This window comes from Scyliorhinus torazame, chromosome 9, assembly GCF_047496885.1.
Source record: "Scyliorhinus torazame isolate Kashiwa2021f chromosome 9, sScyTor2.1, whole genome shotgun sequence".
In the NCBI taxonomy this organism is placed as follows: Eukaryota; Metazoa; Chordata; class Chondrichthyes; order Carcharhiniformes; family Scyliorhinidae; genus Scyliorhinus; species Scyliorhinus torazame.
Window position 1 is genome coordinate 70379050 of NC_092715.1, and position 22835 is coordinate 70401884.

Genomic DNA, 22835 nt, shown 5'->3' on the forward strand with positions numbered 1-22835 from the left:
ATTCTCCCCGTGTTTGCATGGGTTTTGGCCCCACAACCCAAAGATGTGCAGAGTAGGTGGATTGGCCACACTAAATTGCCCATTAATTGGAAAAAATGAATTGGGCACTCTTAACTTTTTAAAAAATAGAATAAATAAATAAATAAAATATCCTGATGATATGAAGGTTACACTAAAAGAAAACAAGACAATAATAGATAGAGAAGACATAATAAAACACTGTCATTACCGAAGGCTGTCAAGTTGCTTGGTCCAGATGGAATGCATCTTAACTTGATGAAAGAAGAAAAAATAGAAACAGTGGAGGCATTTGTCATTATCTCTAAGTCCTCATTGGAACAGGAGGAGTGCTTGAGGACTGATGGGTGGCTAATACCACTTTCAAGAACGGGGAACAGGATAAACCAGAAAACTACAGATGGTCAGCCCAACATCAATGGTGGGGAAGTTACAGGAAATAGCTATCAGAACAAAATAAATTTCTAATTGAAATGAAAAATGAAATGAAAATTGCTTATTGTCACAAGTAGGCTTCAAATTAAGTTACTGTGAAAAGCCCCTAGTCCCACATTCCGGCGCCTGTTCGGGGAGGCCGGTACGGGAATTGAACCATGCTGCTGGCCTGCCTTGGTCTGCTTTAAAAGCCAACTCTTTAGCCCTGTGCTAAACCAGCCCCTGAAAGTCATGAGTTGATTCAGGGAGATCCAGCACAGAATAGTTGCAGACAAATCATGTCTAATATATTAAATTCTTCAGTGAGGTTTGTTATGAATAATATATAATTTTAAGTTGGATTTATAATATATATATATATATATACATATATATATATTTTAGGTAATATAAATTTCAGGTCTTTTGGAATTGTTTATATATATTATTTTTAATGAGATTGTACAACCTCTGAAATCAAAGAGATGGGTTAGGGAGATTGCAAGTTCAGTGATGAGGGGAACAAAAGTAGAAAAGCTTTACTGCTGCCTAACAACAGTGACCCAGACACAGAGAAGACAGGAGTTGGAAGGGCAGTTTACCATGTGATAGAGCGAGAGAAGGCGGGGATTTTATGCTCTGAGAGGAAAAACTGCAAAGTTAGTAGGAAAGTTCTTAACTGACTAATCAGTAATAGGGCCCAGTAAAGTGGTCAGTTTTGTGGCGGTGCTACAAAGATCGAGTTTAGGAAACTCATTTGTTGGGGTTTTAGTTCAGACAGACAGCATGGTTGGTGCAGGCTTGGAGGGCCGGAGGGCATGTTCCTGTGCTGTAATTTGTTTTGTTCTTTGTTCCCTTTGCTGTTGAAGAAACAGTGAGTTTAATGTGTAGTTTTTGGATGTCTTAGGGAGTGATACGAGTTGGGTGAGAAGGATCAAGTGAATGCTCAGGAATTCACCGGAAGAAAACCACTTGCAACTGTGACAGTCCCAAGTGAGAAGCCTTGTGTGTCAAAGTAGTGGTAACTCTTCACTGGTTTATGGGTCGGAAAGGATGTTGCCGGGGTTAAGGGATGGTGGGAATTTGAACCATCTTTTTCATTTGTATTGAAATCTTTCCAACCTTTTTGTCTCATGTAATGCAGATTACGTTTTTTTGTTTTAATAAATATTTTATTCTTTGTAATAATGTTCATCAGCAGACTCCTGGGAATTTGTTCAGTACCTTTCCTCTACGGTCACTAAATTAAAATTATAGGCCGGGAATCTCCAAGCCTCGGCGACATAATCGTGCTCTGCGCGGAGGCGGAGAATGGGGCACCAGACCCGCAATCGGGTCTGATGCCTTCGCGCGATTCTCTGCGGCGCCGGTCGGGGGCCATTGAAGGAGACCCCTGCGGTGATTCTCCGCCGACAACTGGCCGAGTTCCCGCCGACGTGGTTCACTCATGGGGGCGGGGGGATCCGTCACCGGGGGGGGCTCCAGGACGGCCAGGCTCGCGATCGGGAGCCACCAATCAGCGGGCGCACACGATCTGGGGGTGGGGGGGGCTATATTGTCGGGGCCGGCCCGCTGTGTGGGTCCGCCATGTTGCGGCGGCCGCGCACATGCGCAGACCCGTGGCCGGAAGTGCAAGGCCCTGTATCGGCAGTCAGAACTGCAAGGACTACTCCAGGGCCCTGCTAGCCCCCTTCAGAATGGAGAACCACTCTACCACTCTGGACTTTCCCGTTTTGTCACGGGCGTGAGGACATAGGCCCATTATCAGAGAATTACGCCCATAATCTATCAAGCCAGGTTTCACACTGAAATTGACTTCTCTAGTATTGGGATCATAACATGTACAAAGGAAGGTTGATCAAGGTAGTGCAAGAGATGTACTTTCAGAAAGCATTTAACAAAGTGCCACACAGGAGGCTTACCAAAAGGATGAAAGCCCATAGAATTAAGAGAAAGTAGAATTATGGGCACAAAATTGGCCTAGTGGCAGGAAGCAAGTAATGGGTGGATATTTTCAGGTGATTTAAGTGCTGTTCCCCAGGACTAGTTTTGGGTCCAGAATTCTTTAAATTTTTATAACAAAAGATTTGGATTTATAAAACAGCATTATCATGTGTGCAACTGACACAAAAGTTGTAGATAGTGTGTGAATAGTTTTTAGCCTTCAAAATATCATAGGCTGGATGAAATGATGAAAACATGGCAGATAGAGTTTTCAATGCTGACAACTGTGAGTGGATGATCTTTTGGAGAGCTAATCTGAAAAGGCGGTATATTATAAATGGCATGATTTTGGAAAGCCTTGATCAAAGAGGCCTTGGTGTCCATTTTAACAAATCTTTAAAAATGGCACATTAAGCCGATAAGCTGATTAAAAAAGCATATTGATCATTTTGGTTTATAAATCAAGGAATAGAATGAAATCACGCTGGAAATTTATATAACACTGCTAAGGCCCAAGCTGGAGAACTGTGGATAATTCTGGGCACCGCACTTCAGGGAAGATGTAAAGACCTTAGGACAGATACAGAGGGGCGTTATCCGTTATCAGGGAAGAGGGACTTCATTCAGTGTATTCTGTGTGGTAAGTCTCCATGATTCTAATATTTAATTGTCGATATCTCTTTAAACGCCGGCTGCATGGAACAACATTGGTTCCAATGTTGGTGTTGTACAAGCAACAGTAGGAGGGAATGACGAGAATGTACCATAGATGTGCATAGCATGTTAAAATTTATTTTAAGATTAAAAATACTTTTGCCCTTCCCCAAGAAGAGCTTCTTCCCATGGGTTATGCTCCCAGAAGTCCGCTCATGATACATTACAGGTGAAGGCCTGGATATTTTGAAATTGGAACTCAAAAACCACGGAGTTAACTGATGGTAATTAATCATCAATGATAATAGTTCTCTACGTGTCCAATTGAAAATTAGGGTTGTGGTAGAGTGCAATATGCCATTAGCCAGAGAAGATCAACCTAATTATTGCTGGGGATGAGCAAACCTGTTTGCTGATGTTTTAGCTTGATTTGATTCATTGGTTAAAAATCATTGAACACAATGCTGAACTGAGCTGCTAAAATATTTATTTCCCAATATGATAGTCACCAGTAAAGAGGTTCACAAGTACACACCTGTCACAAAACAATATTGCATAAATATTTTGTTTAAAAATGACCATTTTCCTGTTCTCTGCTGCCAGGCAGTTTAGTAAATTTGATCCCTTGGCGTACAAATTCCCTTCCCCCAACTCAGTTAATGGATATTACCTATTGATTTTTAAAAAAATTCTCTGAAATGCCAGATACCAGGATAAATATATAAAAAGCTTTTAAAAATCTATTTTTGGAAGGGCAGATCTGATGCTATTGGTGTTAGAGAATACAAAACTGAATCTTGACTTTCACGTACTGCTTTGGTTAGGAAAGGTTCAGGGAAAAATTGTTTCCAAGAAAATAATTTTGTTGACTCAAGTGTGAAAATACTATTGAACTTCAAATTCCAGTCATATTTTGGGGCTACAGTACACCCAGGCAGCACTTTCAAAGCTTCACTAACTAATTTCTGTTGACTGAGTTATGAATGTTCTGTCACACTTGAAATTCCAATCATGCTCCTGCTACACCTCGCCACATCATATCAGAAAGAACCTGTATCCAGCAAAAGTATTTTGGTTGAATTATTCCAAGCAAGATGATCTTTAGGATCATGGAATGGGATTCTAGAATCATCCAGGATGACTTGGAGGAATTCATTTTTACATGTGCACAACGGATTGGTTTCTATCTCTAAAACAAAATTTTCCTCTATTCATCTCTCCTCATGTAAGATTTTCTCAGTAAAAGGGCAAGATCTTCCCCAAACCTCTCTCTGCAACTTAACTCAGGTAATGAGCAGACAAGCAGGAGAACATGGTGACCTAGCCTAATGCCATGTAGAAAAATTGAATGTTGACTCATCTTGCTGTTAAATGGCTGAGAGAGAAACGGTAATTGAAAAATGCAGCCTTAACTAACATCCAGAAAAATACCTTTCTTCCTGCATTCAAATTGTGCCAATCCCAAAAATCATCTGGCCTGGTGGTGGGATGGGGGAAAAGAAAGCATGAAAGAGAGAATTAAGAGAGAAAGAGGGAGATGGAGAAATAAATTATATATTATATAGAAATTATGCTCTCCGTCAAATACTTCATCACGTCCAACACATGTCAAAGCTTTTGACAACCAATTAAGTTATTTGCAGTAACTGTTGGCATTTATGTAAGTAAAGCAGCCAACTACAGAAAGATAGCTCCCACAAACAAGTAAATGAGGTGAATGGCCAGGTGGTGGTGCTGGTTGAGAGAGGAATGTTGATCGGGAAACAAAAAGGCAAAGTATTGTGCAAAGTAAAGTTCTGTGTCTTCCCTCTGCTGCTCACTCTATGGACTAACCTTATTACAAGACTGAATGTCCTCTTTCAGAAGCATAAATATGGGGATAGAATTCGACTAAGTTTAATACAGAGAGCAGGGACAGTAATTTTCATTTATCCACTCCCAGGTCCTGTTGAGGCAGCAAACCTGGTACTACCTGACCATCAATATAATTGTACACTGAATGCTTAGCAGATAGCACAGAAAGTGTGAATGGTTAGCAAAATGCACAACTAGTCAGCACTTCTTAAAAACAGCCTGAACTTCTTAAAAGGGGAGGTGCGCTCTGGCTATAAGGAGCTGCTGGACAGCTTTAGGAAGGCTTTGGTGGAAGTAAGAATACATCTAATGGAGAGTCAAGCCTGAGAGAGGTCTCCCGTGTTTTCTGATGTGGTGCTGGAGGCCAGAGTGAAGGAGGTCAAGAGAAGAGGAATACCACGTTACCACAATGGGCCAGGTGGCCTATCAGCAGAACCTGTGAAGGGAATGGGAGCAGGTGGCCAGGGAGGTCAACTTCTGGATTACAAAGAACAATTAACAATACAGCACAGGAACAGGCTCTTCGGCCCTCCAAGCCTGTACCGGTCATGATACCAACCTTTGCCAAAACCCTCAGCACTTCCTTGTGCCGTATCCCTCTATACCCATCCTATCCATGTATTTGTCAAGATGCCTTTGAATGCCGTTAATGTATCTGCTTCCACAACCTCCCCTGGCAACGCGTTCCAGGCACTCACCACCACCTGCATAAAAAACCTGCCTGGCACATCTCCTCTAAACTTTGCCCCATGGACCTTAAACCTATGCCCCCTGGTGACTGATCCCTCCACCCTGGGAAAGAGTGCCTGCCCATCCACTCTATCCATACCCCTCGTAACCTTGTAGACCCTTATCAGGTCACCCCTCAACCTCCGTCTTTCTAATGAAAACAATCCGAGTCTGTTCAGCCTCTCCACATAGCTAACGTCCTCCATACCAGGCAACATCTTAGTAAACCTCCTCTGCACCCTCTCCAAAGCCTCCACATCCTTCTGGTAGTGTGGTGACCAGAATTGTGCACAATATTCCAAGTGCGGCCTTACAAAGGTTCTATCCAACTGTAGCATGACTTGCCAATTTTTATACAAGGTGCCAATAAGGCAAGCATTCTGTATACTTTCTTGACTAACTTGTCCACTTGTGCTGCCACCTTCAAAGATCTGTGGACAAATGTGAGGTAATGCATTTTGGTAGGTCTAACATAGAGGAGAAATATATCGTAACTGGCAAAAGTCTTAGGAATATAGAAAGTCAGATCTCTTTGACTTTCTATATTCCTAAGAGTTTTGCCAGTTACGATATATTTCCCCTCTATGTTGGACCTACCAAAATGCATTACCTCACATTTGTCCGGATTAAACACCATTTGCCATTTCTCTGCCCAAGCCTCCAACCTATCTATGTCCTGCTGTATCTTCTGATAATCCTCAACACTGTCTGCCACTCCACTCTCACCTCAAGGACCCAATTACAGTGCAGGAAAAGTGTTGGTAATGGCCATTAGCCACAGCCCATGCAGGACCATTGTTAGCTTTCTCTCCTTCAGAGGGAGAGACAATAAGTTATGATTTGATTTATTGTCACATGTACCGAAGTACAGTGAAAAGTATTTTTCTGCGGTCAAGGGAACGTACCTGGTACGTGCATAGTCGACAAAAAAGAATAATCGACAGAGTACATTGACAGATGGTACATCAACAAAGTGATTGGTTACAGTAAGGGACAAGGGGCCAAACAAAGCAAATACATGAGCAAGAGCAGCATAGGGCATCATGAATAGTGTTCTTACAGGGAACAGATCAGTCCGAGGGAGAGTCGTTGAGGAGTCTTGTAGCTGTGGGGAAGAAGCTGTTCCTATGTCTGGATGTGCGAGTCTTCAGACTTCTGTACCTTCTGCCTGATGGAAGGGTCTGGAAGAAGGCAATGCCTGGGTGGGAGGGGGTCTCTGATAATGCTGTCTGCCTTCCTGGGGCAGCAGGAGGTGTAGACAGAATCAATGTGAGGGTGGCAAGCTTGTGTGATGCGTTGGGCTGAGTTCACCACACTCTGCAGTTTCTTGTGATCTTGGGTCGAGCAGTTGCCATACCAAGCTGTGACGCAGCCGGATTGAATGCTCTCTATGGCACATCTATGGTGAGAGTCGATGCAGACATCCCAAATTTATTTAGCGTCCGTAGGAAGTAGAGATGTTGTTGGGCTTTCTTGACTGTGCATCAACGTGAGTGGACTAGGACAGACTGTTGGTGATGGTGACCCGCAGGAACTTAAAGCTATCGACCATCTCCACTTCGGAGCCATTGATGCAGACGGGGGGTGTGTGTCGTGCTGCACTTCCTGAAGTTGATGATCAGTTCCATGGTCTTTCCGACATTTAGAGAGAGGTTGTTTTCAGTACACCATGCAACCAAGTGATCTATCTCCCTTCTGTAGTCTGATTCGTCGTTGTTTGAAATACGACCCATCACAGTTGAATCATCCGCAAACTTATCGATTGAGTTGGAGTTAAATCTTTCCACACAGTCGTGTGTGTATAGGGAGTACAGTAGAGGACTGAGCACACATCCTTTTGGGGCCCCGGTGTTGTAGGAGTCTATTGTGGAGGAGGTGCTGTTGCCTATCCTGACAGATTGTGGTCTGTTGGTGAGGAAGTCAAGGATCCAGCTGCACAGGGAGGGGTCAACTCCAGGTTTGCAGAGTTTGGTTATAAGTCTCGTTGGGATAATGGGGTTGAAGGCGGAGCTGTAGTCTATGAACAGCAGTCTCATGTAAGTGTCCTTGTTGTCGGGGTGTTCAAGTGTTGATTGAAGAGCCAGGAAGATAGCATGTGCTGTGGACCGGTTGCAGTGATAGGCGAACTGCAATGGATCGAGACCTTCTGGGTGGTTGGCGTTGATCCATCTCATGACTAGCCACTCAAAGCATTTCAGAATTACAGACGTCGGTAGTCGTTGAGGCAGGCTACCTTGTTCTTCTTTGGTACTGGTATTATGGTTGTCTTCTTGAAGGAGGTGGGGACCTCAAAGCAGAGGATTAAGGTGTTGAAGATGTCTGCGAATACATTCGCCAGCTGGTCTGCGCAGGTTCTGAGTGCTCGTCCAGGGACTCCGTCGGGGCCCGTCGCTTTCCACGGGTTCATGTTCAAGAAGACAAGGCTGTTGGGGAGGGTGGCACTGATGTATTGACTGACTGTTCAAAGTGGGCATAGAACTTGTTTAGTTCATCAGGCAGGGATGTTCTAGCCTCAGAGATTCCGCCTGGCTTTGCTTTGTAGCCTGTGATCTCGTGTAAGCACCATCGTGGTTTTTTGTCGTTGGCCTGGGACTCTAGTTTGATGCAGTCTTGTCTTTTAGCATCCTCGATGGCTTTCCGTATGTCGTATCTGGCTTTCTCATATAGGTCAGTGTCGACAGACTTGAAAGCTTCCGTCCGGAACTTCAGCAGGGTGTGAACCCTTTGGTTGAGCCAGGGTTTCCGACTGGGGAACACCTGTATTATCTTCTTTGGTATACAGTCATCGCTATAGATCGAGTGGTGTCACTCCATACCCAGCATGGGGCAAAGCAAGGAGGCAGGCCTCCATGAATGACCACAGCAGGTACGCAGTTTGAATCTGCGCTGTTGCCACACAGGTGGTAAAAGTCAGTGAGATAATCTTCAAATCTCCTACCCACTGCACCACCAACCTCAGACAGCTCAATTCGCCACAATCCCAATCAACTCACCAATCAACTCAGGCCTCATGGCTAACATCCAGATGCTCCACTTCAGCCTCGCACACTGTCCAATGATACCAACCGCACAATCACCTCTCACACTTCCCACATACCTCAGGTGACAAAGTTATTGCCGGAATATCATCCATACACAAAGCAATATACTCACTGACATTCTTTCCCGCTCTTGCAGGACAAGGCTGCACAGAATTGCAGTGAGCAGTAAAGAGATGTGGGGCAGCATACCTGCGTCTCCTGAGACTTTTGAAGGAGATGATTTTGATTTTGATTTATTGTCACTTGTACCGAGGTAGAGTGAAAAGTATTTCTCCACTCAAGGGGCAGACTTTGCCTCAGGCCCCTGAATCTGGAGTCACCAAGGGCGTTCTGGATGACTGCATGTTCCGATGTCCCTCCTCAGACTCACTTCCTGCTCCCTGGCATGAAGTGTAAGCTGGAGATTGTGTGACCATAAATCTCTTGCTTTCCATCAACCAACTTTCCCTCACCCCAACCCAGTTATTTTGTGAATTTTTGTTTTCAGATAGTCAAGATTTAACATCTGGCCAGCCAATGCAGCCTCACCATGAGGGGTAGAGAGCAACACTAGACTTTGACAAAGTGGCACCATCAACTGATCTGAGGACTTCAATGGAGCAGCAGACAAGAGAACTCTGATGGGTATGCAAACCAAGATGCTTTGTGCATTGGCAGGCATCCCACAATGCCCCAGGTCAATGTTAAGAAACATGGATGAAACAGCTTTAAACTGGTCCAGGGCTTCCCACAGCGTTCAGATCCCATTCTTTCCAGTGTGACAGTGGTAGCCAATTCCCGGGCAGTACAGAAATACACACTGAGATAGGGAGCATTTCAAAGCAGCATGGGGGTTTGACGACGGTGGCAGAGACTAAAACAGAGGTGGGCCAGAACTCAAAATGTGATGTCTTATATAAATCAACACCAAGGTAGGGGCAGCAGAACCCAGGGGTTTTAAGTAAATTAAGTATCAATATTCCATATAAATTATACATATACATTTAGCATTTAATCGTCTAATTGAAGAGTGTGAGGGGCCAAAGGTAGGAGGGCGTAATTTAGCATGACCAATCCACATAACCTGCAAATCTTTGGACTGTGGAAGGAAACCAGATCACACTGAGGAAACCCACGCTGACATGGGGAAAACATACAAACTCCACACGGACAGTCACCCAAGTCAGATTTGAACCTGGGTCTGTGTTGTAAGGCAACAATGCTGACCATTGTGCCACCGTGTTGTCCCTAGGGGTGTAGATAACTCCCTGTGGTGTAGATAATTTGAGGGATTGTATTTAGCTCTAGCTATGCAGGTCACGGGACAATTGAATGGGATACAGATGATGTGATATTTGGGAGGAGCCAGATTTGTCTGTGGTTTTGACAGTCTGCTGGAAGATTTTAAGTTGAACGGCAGTTTACCACAGGATTTGAGTCAGACAAGACAGAAGGATTTTCAGGTTGTTCCTGAAAGGGTCTCTCTCTCCAATGGACTGCATAGATAAGCAAATAACCCTCATTATTAACTTTATTTATAACTGGCATTTGAACTGCATTGGATTGCTTAATTGGAATATAGTTGCAGGTGTAGATGGGGGTTTAAGTTTCTTTCCTTTTTTTTAAGAACGGTTTCATTGTTAATTGTAAAGCTATTTCTTTGATATTAATGTGGTTAATTCTGTATTTAAATTAATGTTTGTTTTGATATAAAATATACCTATTGGTCAGAGTCATCACCCCTGGGGTGAAGTATCCTTTCCTCACAGTTCCACAAATTGAAAATTATTTTGGGTTTCTCAGCCAACAATAGTTGGGGTCTGCTCTGGTATTCCAACACAAGTTTGCTGACGGAACAACATTTGGTGGAAATGTAAGTGGTGAGGAGAATGTAAAGAGACTTCAAGGCGATTTCAGGTGAGTGGACAACTACATGGCAGACGCAATATAACATGGATAAGCTGAAGTTACCCCTTTGGTAAGAAGATCAGAATGGCAGGGTGTTATTTCAATGGTGATAGACTGGGAAATGTTGATGTAAAAAGAGACTTGTACACCATTGACTGAAAGAAAGCATGCAGGTGCAGCAAGCAGTTTGGAATGCAAATGGTATGTTTGCCTTCATTACAAGAGCACTCGAGTACAGGAGCAAGGATGTCTTCCGGCCAGGAGTGACTAGACAGTAGAGTGTAAGAGAGATAGGTCACAGTATAGTTTAGCACATGTAGTTTAAATTAGTTATTACTTTAATATAGATTACTTTATTAATAGTTAATAGTTCTGTGGAATGTGCAAACTCATTTTAATCAATCGTTATTCAATAAATCAGTTTTGCTTTAAGTTATAGATGAGTGGTTTCTTCGGCCCCTTGTAACCAATCACTGTTTATCAATGTACCATTTGTCAATGTACTCTATCGATTATTCTTTTTTTGTCTACTATGTATGTACTGTGTATGTTCCCTTGGTCACAGAAACATACTTTTCACTGTACTTCGGTACATGTGACAATAAATCAAATCAAATCAAAGTCTTAATTCAACTGTGCATGGCCTTGGTGAGACCACACTTGAAGTAGTGTGTGCAGTTTTGGTCTCCTTACATAAGAAAGAGAAAAGATTCCATGGAGGGGTTGCAGCGGTGGTTCATCAAAAAGATTAATGGCATGGTAGGATTGTCGTATATGGAGAGATTGGGTCAACTAATAATCATAATAATAATAATCATTTTATTGTCACAAGTATGAAGTTACTAGTCGCCACATTCCGGTGCCTGTTCGGGGAGGCTGGTAAGGGAATTGAAACCGGGCTGCTGCCCTTGTTCTGCATCACAAACCAGCTGTCTAGCCCACTAAGCTAAACCAGCTTATATAGAGTTAACCAGCTTACATAGATACATACATAGATACATAGAAGATAGGAGCAGGAGGAGGCCTTTTGGTCCTTTGAGCCTGCTCCGCCATTCATCACGATCATGGCTGGTCATCTAACTCAATAGCCTAATCCTGCTTTCTCCCGATAGCCTTTGATCGCATTCTCCCCAAGTGCTATATACAGCCACCTCTTGAATATATTCAAAGTTTTAGCATCAACTACTTCCTGTGGCAATGAATTGCACAGGTTTACCACTCTCGTGTGAAGAAATGTCTCCTTATCTCTGTCCAAAATGGTTTACCCTGAATCCTCAGACTGTGACCCCTGGTTCTGGACACACCCATCATTGGTAACATCTTCCCTGCATCTACCCTGTCTAGTCCTGTTAGAATTTTACAAGTCTCGATGAGATCCCCCCTCATTCTTCTGAACTCCAGCGAGAACAATCCCAACCTAGTCAACCTCTCCTCATATGACAGTCCCGCCATCCCTGGAATCAGTCTGGTAAACCTTCACTGAACTCCCTTGAGAGCAAGAACTTCCTTCCTCAGAGAAGGAGACCAAAACTGCACACAATACTTAAAGTGTGGCCTCACCAAGGCCCTGTACAATTGCAGCAACACATCCCTGCTTCTGTACTCGAACCCTCTCGCAATGAAGGCCAACATACCATTAACCTTCTTTACCGCCTGCTGAACCTGCATGCTTACCTTCAGTGAATGGTGCACAAGGACACCCACACAATGGTGCACACTCCCCTCTCCAATTTACATCCATTCAGGTAGTAATCTGCCTTCCTGTTTTTGCTTCCAAAGTGAATAACCTCACACTTATCCAAATTATACTGCATCTGCCATTGATTTTCCAACTCACCCAACCTGTCCAGATCATGCTGTAGGATCCCTGCATCCTCGTCACAAATCACCCTCCCACCTAACTTGGTATTATCGGCAAACTTTGAGATGTTACAGTTTGTTCCCCCATCCAAATTCTTAATATAAATTGTGAATATATATTAGCTTATATGAGCTAAACCAACTAGACCCGTATTCACTGAAGAGTAGAAGAATGAGAGGGGATGGAATTGAAACATATGGCCGGGATTCTCCGAAATCCCGGCGAAGTGTTGACGCCGGCGTTAAAACCGGCGCGAGTGACGCCGGCATCCATGCCCACTCATTCTTCCCTTCCTCGGGGGCTAGCACGGCGCCAGAGTGCTGTGCGCTGCACCACAGCCGGCGCAAGTCTGCGTATGTACGCCATGGCCAGCAGTGGTCCACGCATGCACGCGACCCCCGGCGCGGGTCCGTGCATGCGCGCCACGGGCGTCTCTGCACTGGCCTGCGAGCCTACAGGGGCCCGCGCGGAGGAACATAGGCCCCCCCCGGAATTGGAGCGCCTGCCAATTGGTTGCCCCCAATCGCGGGCCTGGTCACCGTGGAGGCCCCTTCCCGGAGTCAGCTCCCCCCCCATTAGGATGGCCCCCACAAACAGGACGCCGAGGTCCCACCGGGCAGGACCATACGCATACGACGCCGCAGGCACTCGGCCCATCGAGTGCGCAGATTCGCCGCGGAGGCCGCTTTCAACGGCCCCCGACTGGCGGCGCGGCGACGCGGTTGCCGCCAATTCTCCGGTCGCCCGGCATCGGAGCGTCGGGGTGGGATTCGAGCGCAACACCCCGCCGATTCTCCGACCTGGCGCGGGCTCGGGGAATCCTGGACACGGGGTTGGATTCCTCGCTGTCGGAATTCTCCACTGCACCCGCCGCGCACCAATGCCTGGGGATTTCCTGACGGCGTGAGGCTGCCCACAATGGGAAACAGCCATTGGCTGGCTGGCGAGACGGAGAATCCCGCTGCTGTTGGTTTCGCAACGTACCAGAAAACTGGTACGTCGGGACGGAGAATCCCGCCCATGAAATTTTGAGGGAGCTGGACAGACTGTATGCAAGGATAATGCTTCCTCTGGTTGGGGTGTGTGGGGGGGGGCTGTAGGGGTCTAGAAAAAGGGGTCACAGTCTCAGGATACGGGGTAGGCCACTTTGGACTGATGGGGGGAAACGCCTTCACTTGGAGGGTGGTGAACCTGTGGAATTCTCTACCACTGAAAGCTGTGAAGGCCAAAATCACCAAACATATTTAAGAAGGAAATAGACTTCTAGGCACGAAAGACGTCAAGGGGTTTGGAAGAGCTGCTTAAAAGGGGAGAATGAATTGGAGAGTGAGAGATTTAGGGAGGGAACTCCAGAGCGTAGTGTCCCAGCAGCGAAATCATAGAATTTATCGTGCAGAAGGAGGCCATTTGGCTCATTAGGTCTGCACCAGCCCTTGGAAACAGCACCCTACTCAGGCCCACATCTTCACCCTATCCCCGTAACCCAGTCACCCCACCTAACCTTTTGGACACTAAAGGGGCAATTTATCATGGCCAATCCACCTAACCTGCACATCTTTGGACTGTGGGAGGAAACCAGAGCACCCAAAGGAAACAGACGCAGACACAGGGAGAAAGTACATACTCCACACAGACAGTCACCCGAGGCCAGAATTGAACCCGGGTCCCTGGAGCTGTGAGGCAGCAGTGCTAACCACTGTGCCACCATGCCACCCATAAAGACACAGCAGATTGTGGAGCATGGACACACACAAGACACCATTATCGATATTTTTGTAGGTGGGGTTTTAGGGCTGAAGGAAGTTACAAAAATAGAGTGTAGTAAGGCCACGAAGAGATTAAACACACAGGGGTGGATTTTCATTTTGGGGTCGGGAAACTGACGAGGAAGAAAATTCCTGTCCCAAACCCACACCACATCAGAAGTAAAACCCCAATGTGTTTTTTAGTGCTAGGCCAATTAATGGCCAGATGTCATGCTTGCTATCTGAGTAAGGGCAACGGGCAGACTCCCAAAGATGGAAAGTCAATAGGCATGGGGCTGCCCCACAATGGGAGACCAGCCGGCCAAACGGAGAATCCCGACGGCATGCCACAGCAGATTTCTGCTGCGGCGGGATGGAGAAACCCGCAGCGTGTTTTGGGCTCTCCCCGCTATTCACCGGGACTAGCGGTATTGGCGCCAGGCGCAACACGGCTGGAAAATCATGCCCGATGATTTTACTTTTGTTTTGAGCGCAGAATCAGCTACTGCTTTTCCTCCAGATTAGTGTCATGGTATTGGGCAATTGGGTCTTCAAGTAATCTTTTGACTTTCCTTTATTGGGCTAGTAGATGCAGGAATGGTCTCACAGGCTACCACTGCCTGTGCTCTCTTTGCACCCCCACCCCTCTGCAACAAGATGCCCCCCACAACCCACCCCTTGAACCTCTTCCCAACACTTACTAGTACAGGAACTGACTCAGTTTCCCACGACTGGCAACCATTTCCTGCCTAATTCCTACAGTTCAGGCTGGAAAATATGTTAATCGGGTAATTAAAATTATTGTAGCCTCATACTGCCGAACTGAATGGGAAAGTAAATTAACTCAACTGTTCTCCAAAGAAAACTCATTGATGGTTAGTATTATCCCTGGATTAGGAATAGTATGTCCTACCTTCTGCATTTGTTCAATGTCCATATACAAATTAATTTTACCAACGTTTTTGCGTTTTTGTTACTTCCATACTGAGGTGTATTTCAGAACATCCTAATATTAAGTGGGAGCAAAGAATCCCACCTGAGCAGTAGGATCCCAATTAGGTATTAAACTTTTGAAAAAGTTTTACGACAGAAGATATCTTAATTTAAAACTATTCCCAGCAAAATAATACTGGCAGGGAGGTAATCAAAGAGAACAATACATAGAAGCAAATGGTATTAAGTCAAGACAAACAGACAGATGTTACTGAAAGTTGGCAAGCAATGTTTACATTACTGCTGTATACAAACATCATTATTAGATTTGCTCTTGTTTTACCATTTCCTTACACTACCATCTTTTTCATGACATGTAACTGCAGCAAAACACACGAGTAGCAATAGAATGAAAAACCATTCCACTAATAATGTTTGCATTCCTGAAATTGAATTGCAGCACCAAATTTTAGAAACGGTCGATAATAATGTATTTGAAATCAAATTCATCGTACAAACTAAAATAACATACCTCTGTTTACTGTTGCTTGTGGAAGGGCTTTCTGCTTTGACACAACCATGGTGCTGAGACGGTACGAAGGATCGGCATAAAATATTGCCAGGTGAAGATAAATCAGAAACTTGTTCCGCAAAATTACACTGATCCCCCTTCTGAACTGCGGTGTCTATTTGGTCCTCAGAATATTGATTTGTATGCTTCCTAGGTATATGATCCTCTAATGATGCAGATGTTTTGGGTTCCATAGATTGAGGGGCATTATAAGTCTGGCAAAGCTGCTCCTCAGGTGACTTTCTGCCCAGTGGGTTAGCAGTACCAGTATTCCCAATGGTAACATTATTACTATCGTAGTTTATACCACTCTCATGAACCTATGAAGAACAACACATTTCATTAACTGCAATAAGACTTAGGATGCAGTACCGTGTCACATAGCACAATGCTTTATTTGTTAAGTGTATTCTGATGCAATTTTAATTATCCTATGGTCACACCCTGTTATTCTTAGGGCCTTATTGAAAAAGGCTGGAGTGCCACTCGGTCCAGACAGAAACACACAAGAAAATTACACAATTTTGGATGGCTTATATTTTTTAATGGACCACCACAGGTTCCACCACAAAGACCGTGTGCAATAAACCATTTTATTAACCACAGAACTTCAGGTTCACAGTACAGAAGGTCCACTGTGATTTAGCTTGCCCAAAGCAATCCAAAACTAATCCAGTTGTCTTACTGCCTTCCTGTAGCAATTAAATTCTCTCTACATCAATAGTTTTAAGACATCTTAAAAGACACAGTGGTCTCTGTTTCAATGCTTCCTGTGGCAAAACCATTCGTGTTCCAATAATTTTCTAGCTAATGAAATTATTCCCCACTTTCAGTGACAGTTTGGAATTAATGGTCTTTCTTAATAACTGCCCAAACACAAGGGGCGGGATTCTCCACTCCCACTGCGAAGTGGCCGCGCCGTCGTGAACGCCGTTAAGGTTCACGACGGCGCAGAACGGCCCCGGTCCCGACCGATTCAGGCCCTGACAATGGGCCAGTATCGGGGCCGCGTCATCTACACGCGCCAGGCCTTGTCGCCCGCATAAAAGCGGCGCTGCATAGATGACGCGGCCGGTGCCGAATAACGGACGTCATCCGAGCACGCGCGGGTTGGCCGGCGCCAACCCGCGCATGCGTGGTTGCCGTCCTCTCTAAGTCCGCCCCGCAAGAAGATGGGGGACGGATCTTGCGGGGCCACGGAAGGAAGGAGGTCCTCCTTCAGAGAGGACGGCCCGACAATCGGTAGGCACCGATCGTGGGCCACCCCACATTCCAGGTGAAGCCCGGTGCAGGATCCCCCCTCGCCCCCCCCACAGGCCGGCCCCCCAGCGTTCACGCACCGCCCACGACTGCAGCGACCAGGTGTGTACGGCGCCGGGGGGAACCCGCCGTTTTGGCCTGGCCGCTCGGCTCATCCGGGCCTCAGAATAGCGGGGGTGCCGGAGAATCGCCATTTTCGGTGTCTCCGGCGATTCTCCGGCCCGCAAAACTCGACCAGGCCGTTCCCGCCGCTTGGGAGAATCGCGGGAGGGCGTCGGACCGGCGTCCCCGGAAATTTTGGCGGCCCAGGCGATTCTCCCAACCGGCGTGGGAGTGGAGAATCGCGCCCAAGATCTCTCCACTTATTCACCACATTAATGGTAGCATTGTGGATAGCACAATTGCTTCACAGCTCCAGGGTCCCAGGTTCGATTCCGGCTTGGGTCCCTGGCTGTGCAGAGTCTGCACATCCTCCCTGTGTGTGTGGGTTTCCTCCGGGTGCTCCGGTTTCCTCCCACAGTCCAAAGATGTGCAGGTTAGGTGGATTGGCCATGATAAATTGCCCTTAGTGTCCAAAATTGCCCTTAGTGTTGGGTGGGGTTACTGGGTTATGGGGATGGGGTGGAGGTGTTGACCTTGGGTAGGGTGCTCTTTCCAAGAGCCGGTGCAGACTCGATGGGCTGAATGGCCTCCTTCTGCACTGTAAATTCTATGATAAAACTGATCATAGTTTTAAACGATTTGTATGTTACAGAAAAGCTTTCCACTGCTCCTTGCATGCTACTGATACATCTTCCCATAGCAGACGTACTCAGTCTTCCCTATCCCACCACATTCCTAGCAGTAGGAAAGCATGGCAGAGAGTGTTAGCACCCAGCAAGCTCTTCAATTTAAAGTAATACACCCAGTATGACCATCACCAGATAAAGTACAAATCACAAGGCGAAATACAAGCAGTTGACAATCACATTAGCCTAAGCATTTAAAATATACATTTTCTCAAAATGCCAAGTGTTCTTGTGTTTCATTGTAATTCAGAAGCACGGAAATCCATTCTTACTTCTTGATAATTTTATATCCTGTATGAAACTTAATAGCCTGATGTCAAGCACAATCCAAGTTTACCAAAGTTAATGACTTCATTAAATTTTATTCAGCGATAACGTGATATTTTGCACAACAGGTTAAACAGACTGACATTTACAGAGACACATGGACCCTCATCCTTACTGAGGCTTGGGGAGGGTGCAGGATCAGGTGAGAGAAACCCAGGAAGGATGGGGTCATGCAGGTGCTGTTGATCCACAAGAACATAATAAGAACATAAGAACTAGGAGCAGGAGTAAATAATTCAGCCCCTCGCGCTTGTTCCGCCATTCAATATGATCATGGATTATCCCAGTGGCTGGGACTCCTATAAATAATCCGTTCCAGACCCCAGCCCAAAAAATGGTCAGACCGACAGCCTGGTCAGAGGGTGCAAACACAGAGAAGCGGCAGGAGACTGAGGCAAGAGACCCAGGCATTGGATGGATATATAAGGCTATGAGTGACTACAGGGCATTAGTTTTTGATATTGGCCAGATGACCTCAGAGTCTCTTGCAGCTCTGTACTCTCTTAATTCTCTATCAGATCAAGAACTCGATGAGCTGGAAAGTTCAGACACATTGATGATATTATTTCACTTCACTTTATTCTGCATTATTAACAGTGAGAACTGCAATTGCAGAACAAGATTTGAAGGGATTTTATCATGGAGCTATTTTATAATCACTTCACCATTTTAACTCCAGTTAAGAATAAATAAGCACGTGTCAATAATATTAAGGTCATGGACATTTGATTTATTTAAATTATTTGGCAATAACTTCAGCTTCCTTTGAAAATAGGCCAAAATATTTTGGCAGGTCTTACCTGATCTACAACCATGCAGTTGGCATAAATTTCCTCTCTGCCATTCAGCATGGAAGAAAGTCTTGCTGCAGCCAGAAGGGTCGATGGGCCTGGCCTTCTCTTCTTGAAGAATTCTTGTGAAGAATGTTTGCACTCTGTGACAACCAGAAGAAAACAAAAGGGTTTAGTACATAGAAAAGAATATTAAATTGAAACTATCACCCATTAAAACAACTGGCTGTGTGAGGATTGACGACCTTTAAATAATAGTTCTGGTTTAATTTGGCAAAGACTCAAATATTGGTTTCGAAATATTATTGTTTTAGATTCACCAATATTTAAGAATCACATCACTGAGATAACGATTCATCAACTACTGACATCATTTTGACTTTTAAGAAGATTTGCGAAGAATGTTTGCACTCTGACAACCCAAACAAAATAGGCAGAGTTTTATACAATATAATCTTTATTATTGTCACAAGTAGGCCTACATTAACACCGCAATGAAGTTACTGTAAAAATCCATTAGCCGCCACACTCCGCGCCTGTTCGGGTACACGGAGGGAGAATTCCAAATATTCAATTCACCTAATAAGCCTGGCTTTCGGGAATTGTGGGAGGAAACCGGAGCACCCGGAGGAAACACACGCAGACACAGAGAAAACGTGCAGATTCCGTACAAACAATGACCCAAACAGGAATCGAACTTGGGACCCTGGGGCCCATATAGGGAGTACCACTATTTCCAACCAGATTCGGCAAGTCACCCATCAAAATTACTCACCAGTGCAAGTGACTGGATTGATTTTACACACACAATTTGAACTGTCCTTCGCAAACTGCATTTTTCCAGAGATATCACCATGCCTTCAGCAGCAATTGCTGCAGTTTCAGTCCTGAATTAGGTGATACCTCTACTCTGCAGTGGTGTCACTAGTCACCGTGAATAAAGGAGTTTGAAAAGTTTAAAAACAATCGTGTTTCCCTCAAGTTTGATTAGAAGTGGTGTACCTCCAGACTGTGATCAGGTGAATGATGATTATGCATTTGCATATTTCATGCTAAGATGTGCTGCTTGACAATCCACTCAGAATGAATTTTATTTTACAATTGTAAACGTGTAATGTTGCAAAGAACAAGAAATGCCTTCTGAAAATCAATGCAGATAGCATTCAGGGGTGTTCCCTTACCCAACATGCTCAGCAGCCTCAAACTTTCTTTATTCATTGAAGGGACGTGGGCGTCGCTTGCTCGGCCAGCATTCCTTGCACAGCCGAATTGTCCTGAGAAGATGATGGTGAGCTGCCTTCTTGAACCGCTGCAGTCTTTGTGGTGTAGGTGTGGTATTATCAGGTATTGCAGCACCTGAGAGGCTGTAGACCATTGGGTAAACCTAGGAGTTTACCATTGGCTGTTTGGTATGTACCTCCGCCCTGACAGGTGGGGTATAAGAACAGGTGCCGTCCCAGCAGCCCTCATTCTCTACCGAAGCTGCTGGGGAACAGATCTAGTCTATTAAAGCCTTCAGTTACGTTACAACCTCGTCTTTGAGTTTAATTGATCGTGCATCAATTTAATAGACTACTCTTAAGCTGAAAGAATGGATCTCCGAATCAAGCCGGAGTGTCTACAACTCAGCCCCCACGCGGAGAACCCGGCGGCGATATTTAAGCACTGGCTGGCGTGTTTTAAAGGCTACCTCGAGACTGGTGCTGGGCAGAAACTGTGGCTGCCCGCAAGTTTCGGGCAGCGAGCACACGGAACATCTAATCCGGGATGCCTTCTTAGCAGGTATAAGCTCCTCAGAGATCCGCCAAAGACTCTTAGAAAAGGACGCCCTGGGACTGAGAGAGGCACGGGCCCTGGCAGGGTCCATGGATGTTGCCTCCAGAAACGCGCAGTCCTATGCGCCCAACTGCGCGGCGGCCCCTTGGGCCGCGTGGCATCCCGCAGCGGCAGCACCACTGACCTTCCCCGTGTCCCCGCATGCCTGTGCTGTAAGACAGCCCACTAACTCTGTCGAGCCCCGCTGCTTCTTCTGCGGGCAGGCGAAGCATCCCCGCCCACGCTGCCCGGCCCGCACCTCCACCTGCAAAGGGTGCGGCAGAAGGGCCATTTTGTGGGGGTCTGCCAAGCACGAGCCGTGGCCCAGGTCTCCAGCGACTCCGGACCGCTGCGGCAATCTTCCCCTCGGGCCCCAGGCGGCCAGTACTCACCGCCACCCCCCTATCCTCGGGCCACATCCGACCCACGGGCGTGGCCATCTTGCCCCTCGGACACCACGCTGGACGGATGGGCGCCGCCATTTTTGTCCATCACCGCCACCATTTTGTCCATCCCCGACCACCATGTGCAATCCATGGGAGACGCCATCTTGGATAGGGCCCCAGGCCCCCAGCACGGCCGACTACACGCTGCCCGATCACAACCCGCAACTGCTCCATCTGGCCTCGGTGACGCTGGACCAAAATCGACCTCGGACGCTCGCAACTGCAACGACGACGGTGTTCATCAACGGCCACGAGACGTTTTGCCTGATCGACTCTGGGAGCACGGAGAGCTTTATACACCCCGACACGGTAAGGCACTGTTCACTTGTTACCCACCCTGTAAACCAAAGAAGCTCCCTGGCCTCCGGGTCACACTCGGTGGAGGTAAAGGCGTTCTGCCTAGCACCTGCAAAGGGTGCGGCAGAAGGACCATTTTGTGGGGGTCTGCCAAGCACGAGCCGTGGCCGTGGTCTCCAGCGACTCCAGACCTCCGCGGCAATCTTCCCCTCGGGCCCCTGGCGGCCAGCAAGAGATTCAACAATTTCCGCCTTTATGTCCTGCCGCACCTCTGCGCGGCTACACTCCTGGGGTTGGACTTCCAATGTAACTTGCAAAGCCTGACCGTTAAATTCGGCGGCCCTATACCTCAATACAAGGTCTTCTCCACGGTGGATCTCAAGTCCGCTTACCATCAGCTACCCCTCCGCACTAGTGACCGCAAGTACACTGCCTTCGAAGCATATGGGCGGCTCTACCAATTTTTAAGGGTTCCCTTTGGTGTCACTAATGGGGTCTCGATCTTCCAACGCGAGATGGACCGAATGGTTGACTGATACGGCTTAGGCGCAATGTTCCCGTATCTGGATAACGTCACCATCTGCGGCCATGACCAGCAGGACCACGACACCAACCTCCTGAAATTTCTCCAGACCGGGAAAATTCTTAACTTAACGTATAATAAGGATAAATGCGTATTTAGCATCGACCGCCTAGCCATTCGCGGCTACGTAGTGCGAAATGGAGTTATAGGCCCCGACCCTGAACGCATGTGCCCCCTTATGGAATTCCCCCTCCCTCACTGCCCCAAGGCCCTGAAGCGCTGCCTGGGGCTTATCAGTTATTACGCACAGTTGGTCCCCAACTACGCAGACAAAGTCCGACCCCTAATCCAGTCCACAACCTTCCCCCTGTCGACGGAGGCCCGCCAGGCCCTCTGCAGCATCAAAGCAGACATTGCAAAGGCTACGATGCGCGCGCCATCGACGAGACCCATCCCTTCCAGGTCGAGAGCGATGTGTCCGACGTAGCTCTGGCCGCCACCCTCAACCAAGCGGGCAGACCTGTGGCCTTCTTCTCCCGTATCCTCCATGCTTCAGAAATTCGCCATTCCGCGGTTGAAAAAGAGGCGCAAGCCATAGTAGAAGCTGTGCGACATTGGCGGCATTACCTGGCCGGCAGGAGATTCACTCGCCTCACTGACCATCAGTCGGTGGCGTTCATGTTTGATAATGCACAGCGGGGCAAGATCTTATGGTGGAGGATAGATCTCTCCACCTACAACTAGGAGATCTTGTATCGTCCTGGGAAGCTAAACGAGCCTCCCGATGCCCTGTCCCGCGGCACGTGTGCCACTGCACAAGTGGACCGCCTCCGAGCCCTCCGCGAGGACCTCTGCCACCCGGGGATCACTCGTTTTTTTTCACTTCATTAAGACCCGCAACCTGCCCTACTCCATCGAGGAGGTCAGGACAGTCACC

At 46.6% G+C, this 22835-nt stretch overlaps 1 protein-coding gene across 6 annotated transcripts in view; it reads right to left on the reverse strand.

Annotated features, from left to right (window-relative positions):
- Nucleotides 1–22835, reverse strand: part of arhgef28a (Rho guanine nucleotide exchange factor (GEF) 28a) — a 680059-nt gene that overhangs the window by 314537 nt on the left and 342687 nt on the right. For all 6 annotated transcript variants that reach the window (XM_072516088.1, XM_072516093.1, XM_072516090.1 and 3 more), the window contains 2 exons: nucleotides 18827–18960; nucleotides 15613–15971 (listed from right to left, as the gene is read on the reverse strand). In XM_072516088.1, coding sequence (XP_072372189.1) covers nucleotides 15613–15971; nucleotides 18827–18960 — 493 coding nt within the window. The remainder of the gene's footprint in view (nucleotides 1–15612; nucleotides 15972–18826; nucleotides 18961–22835) is intronic.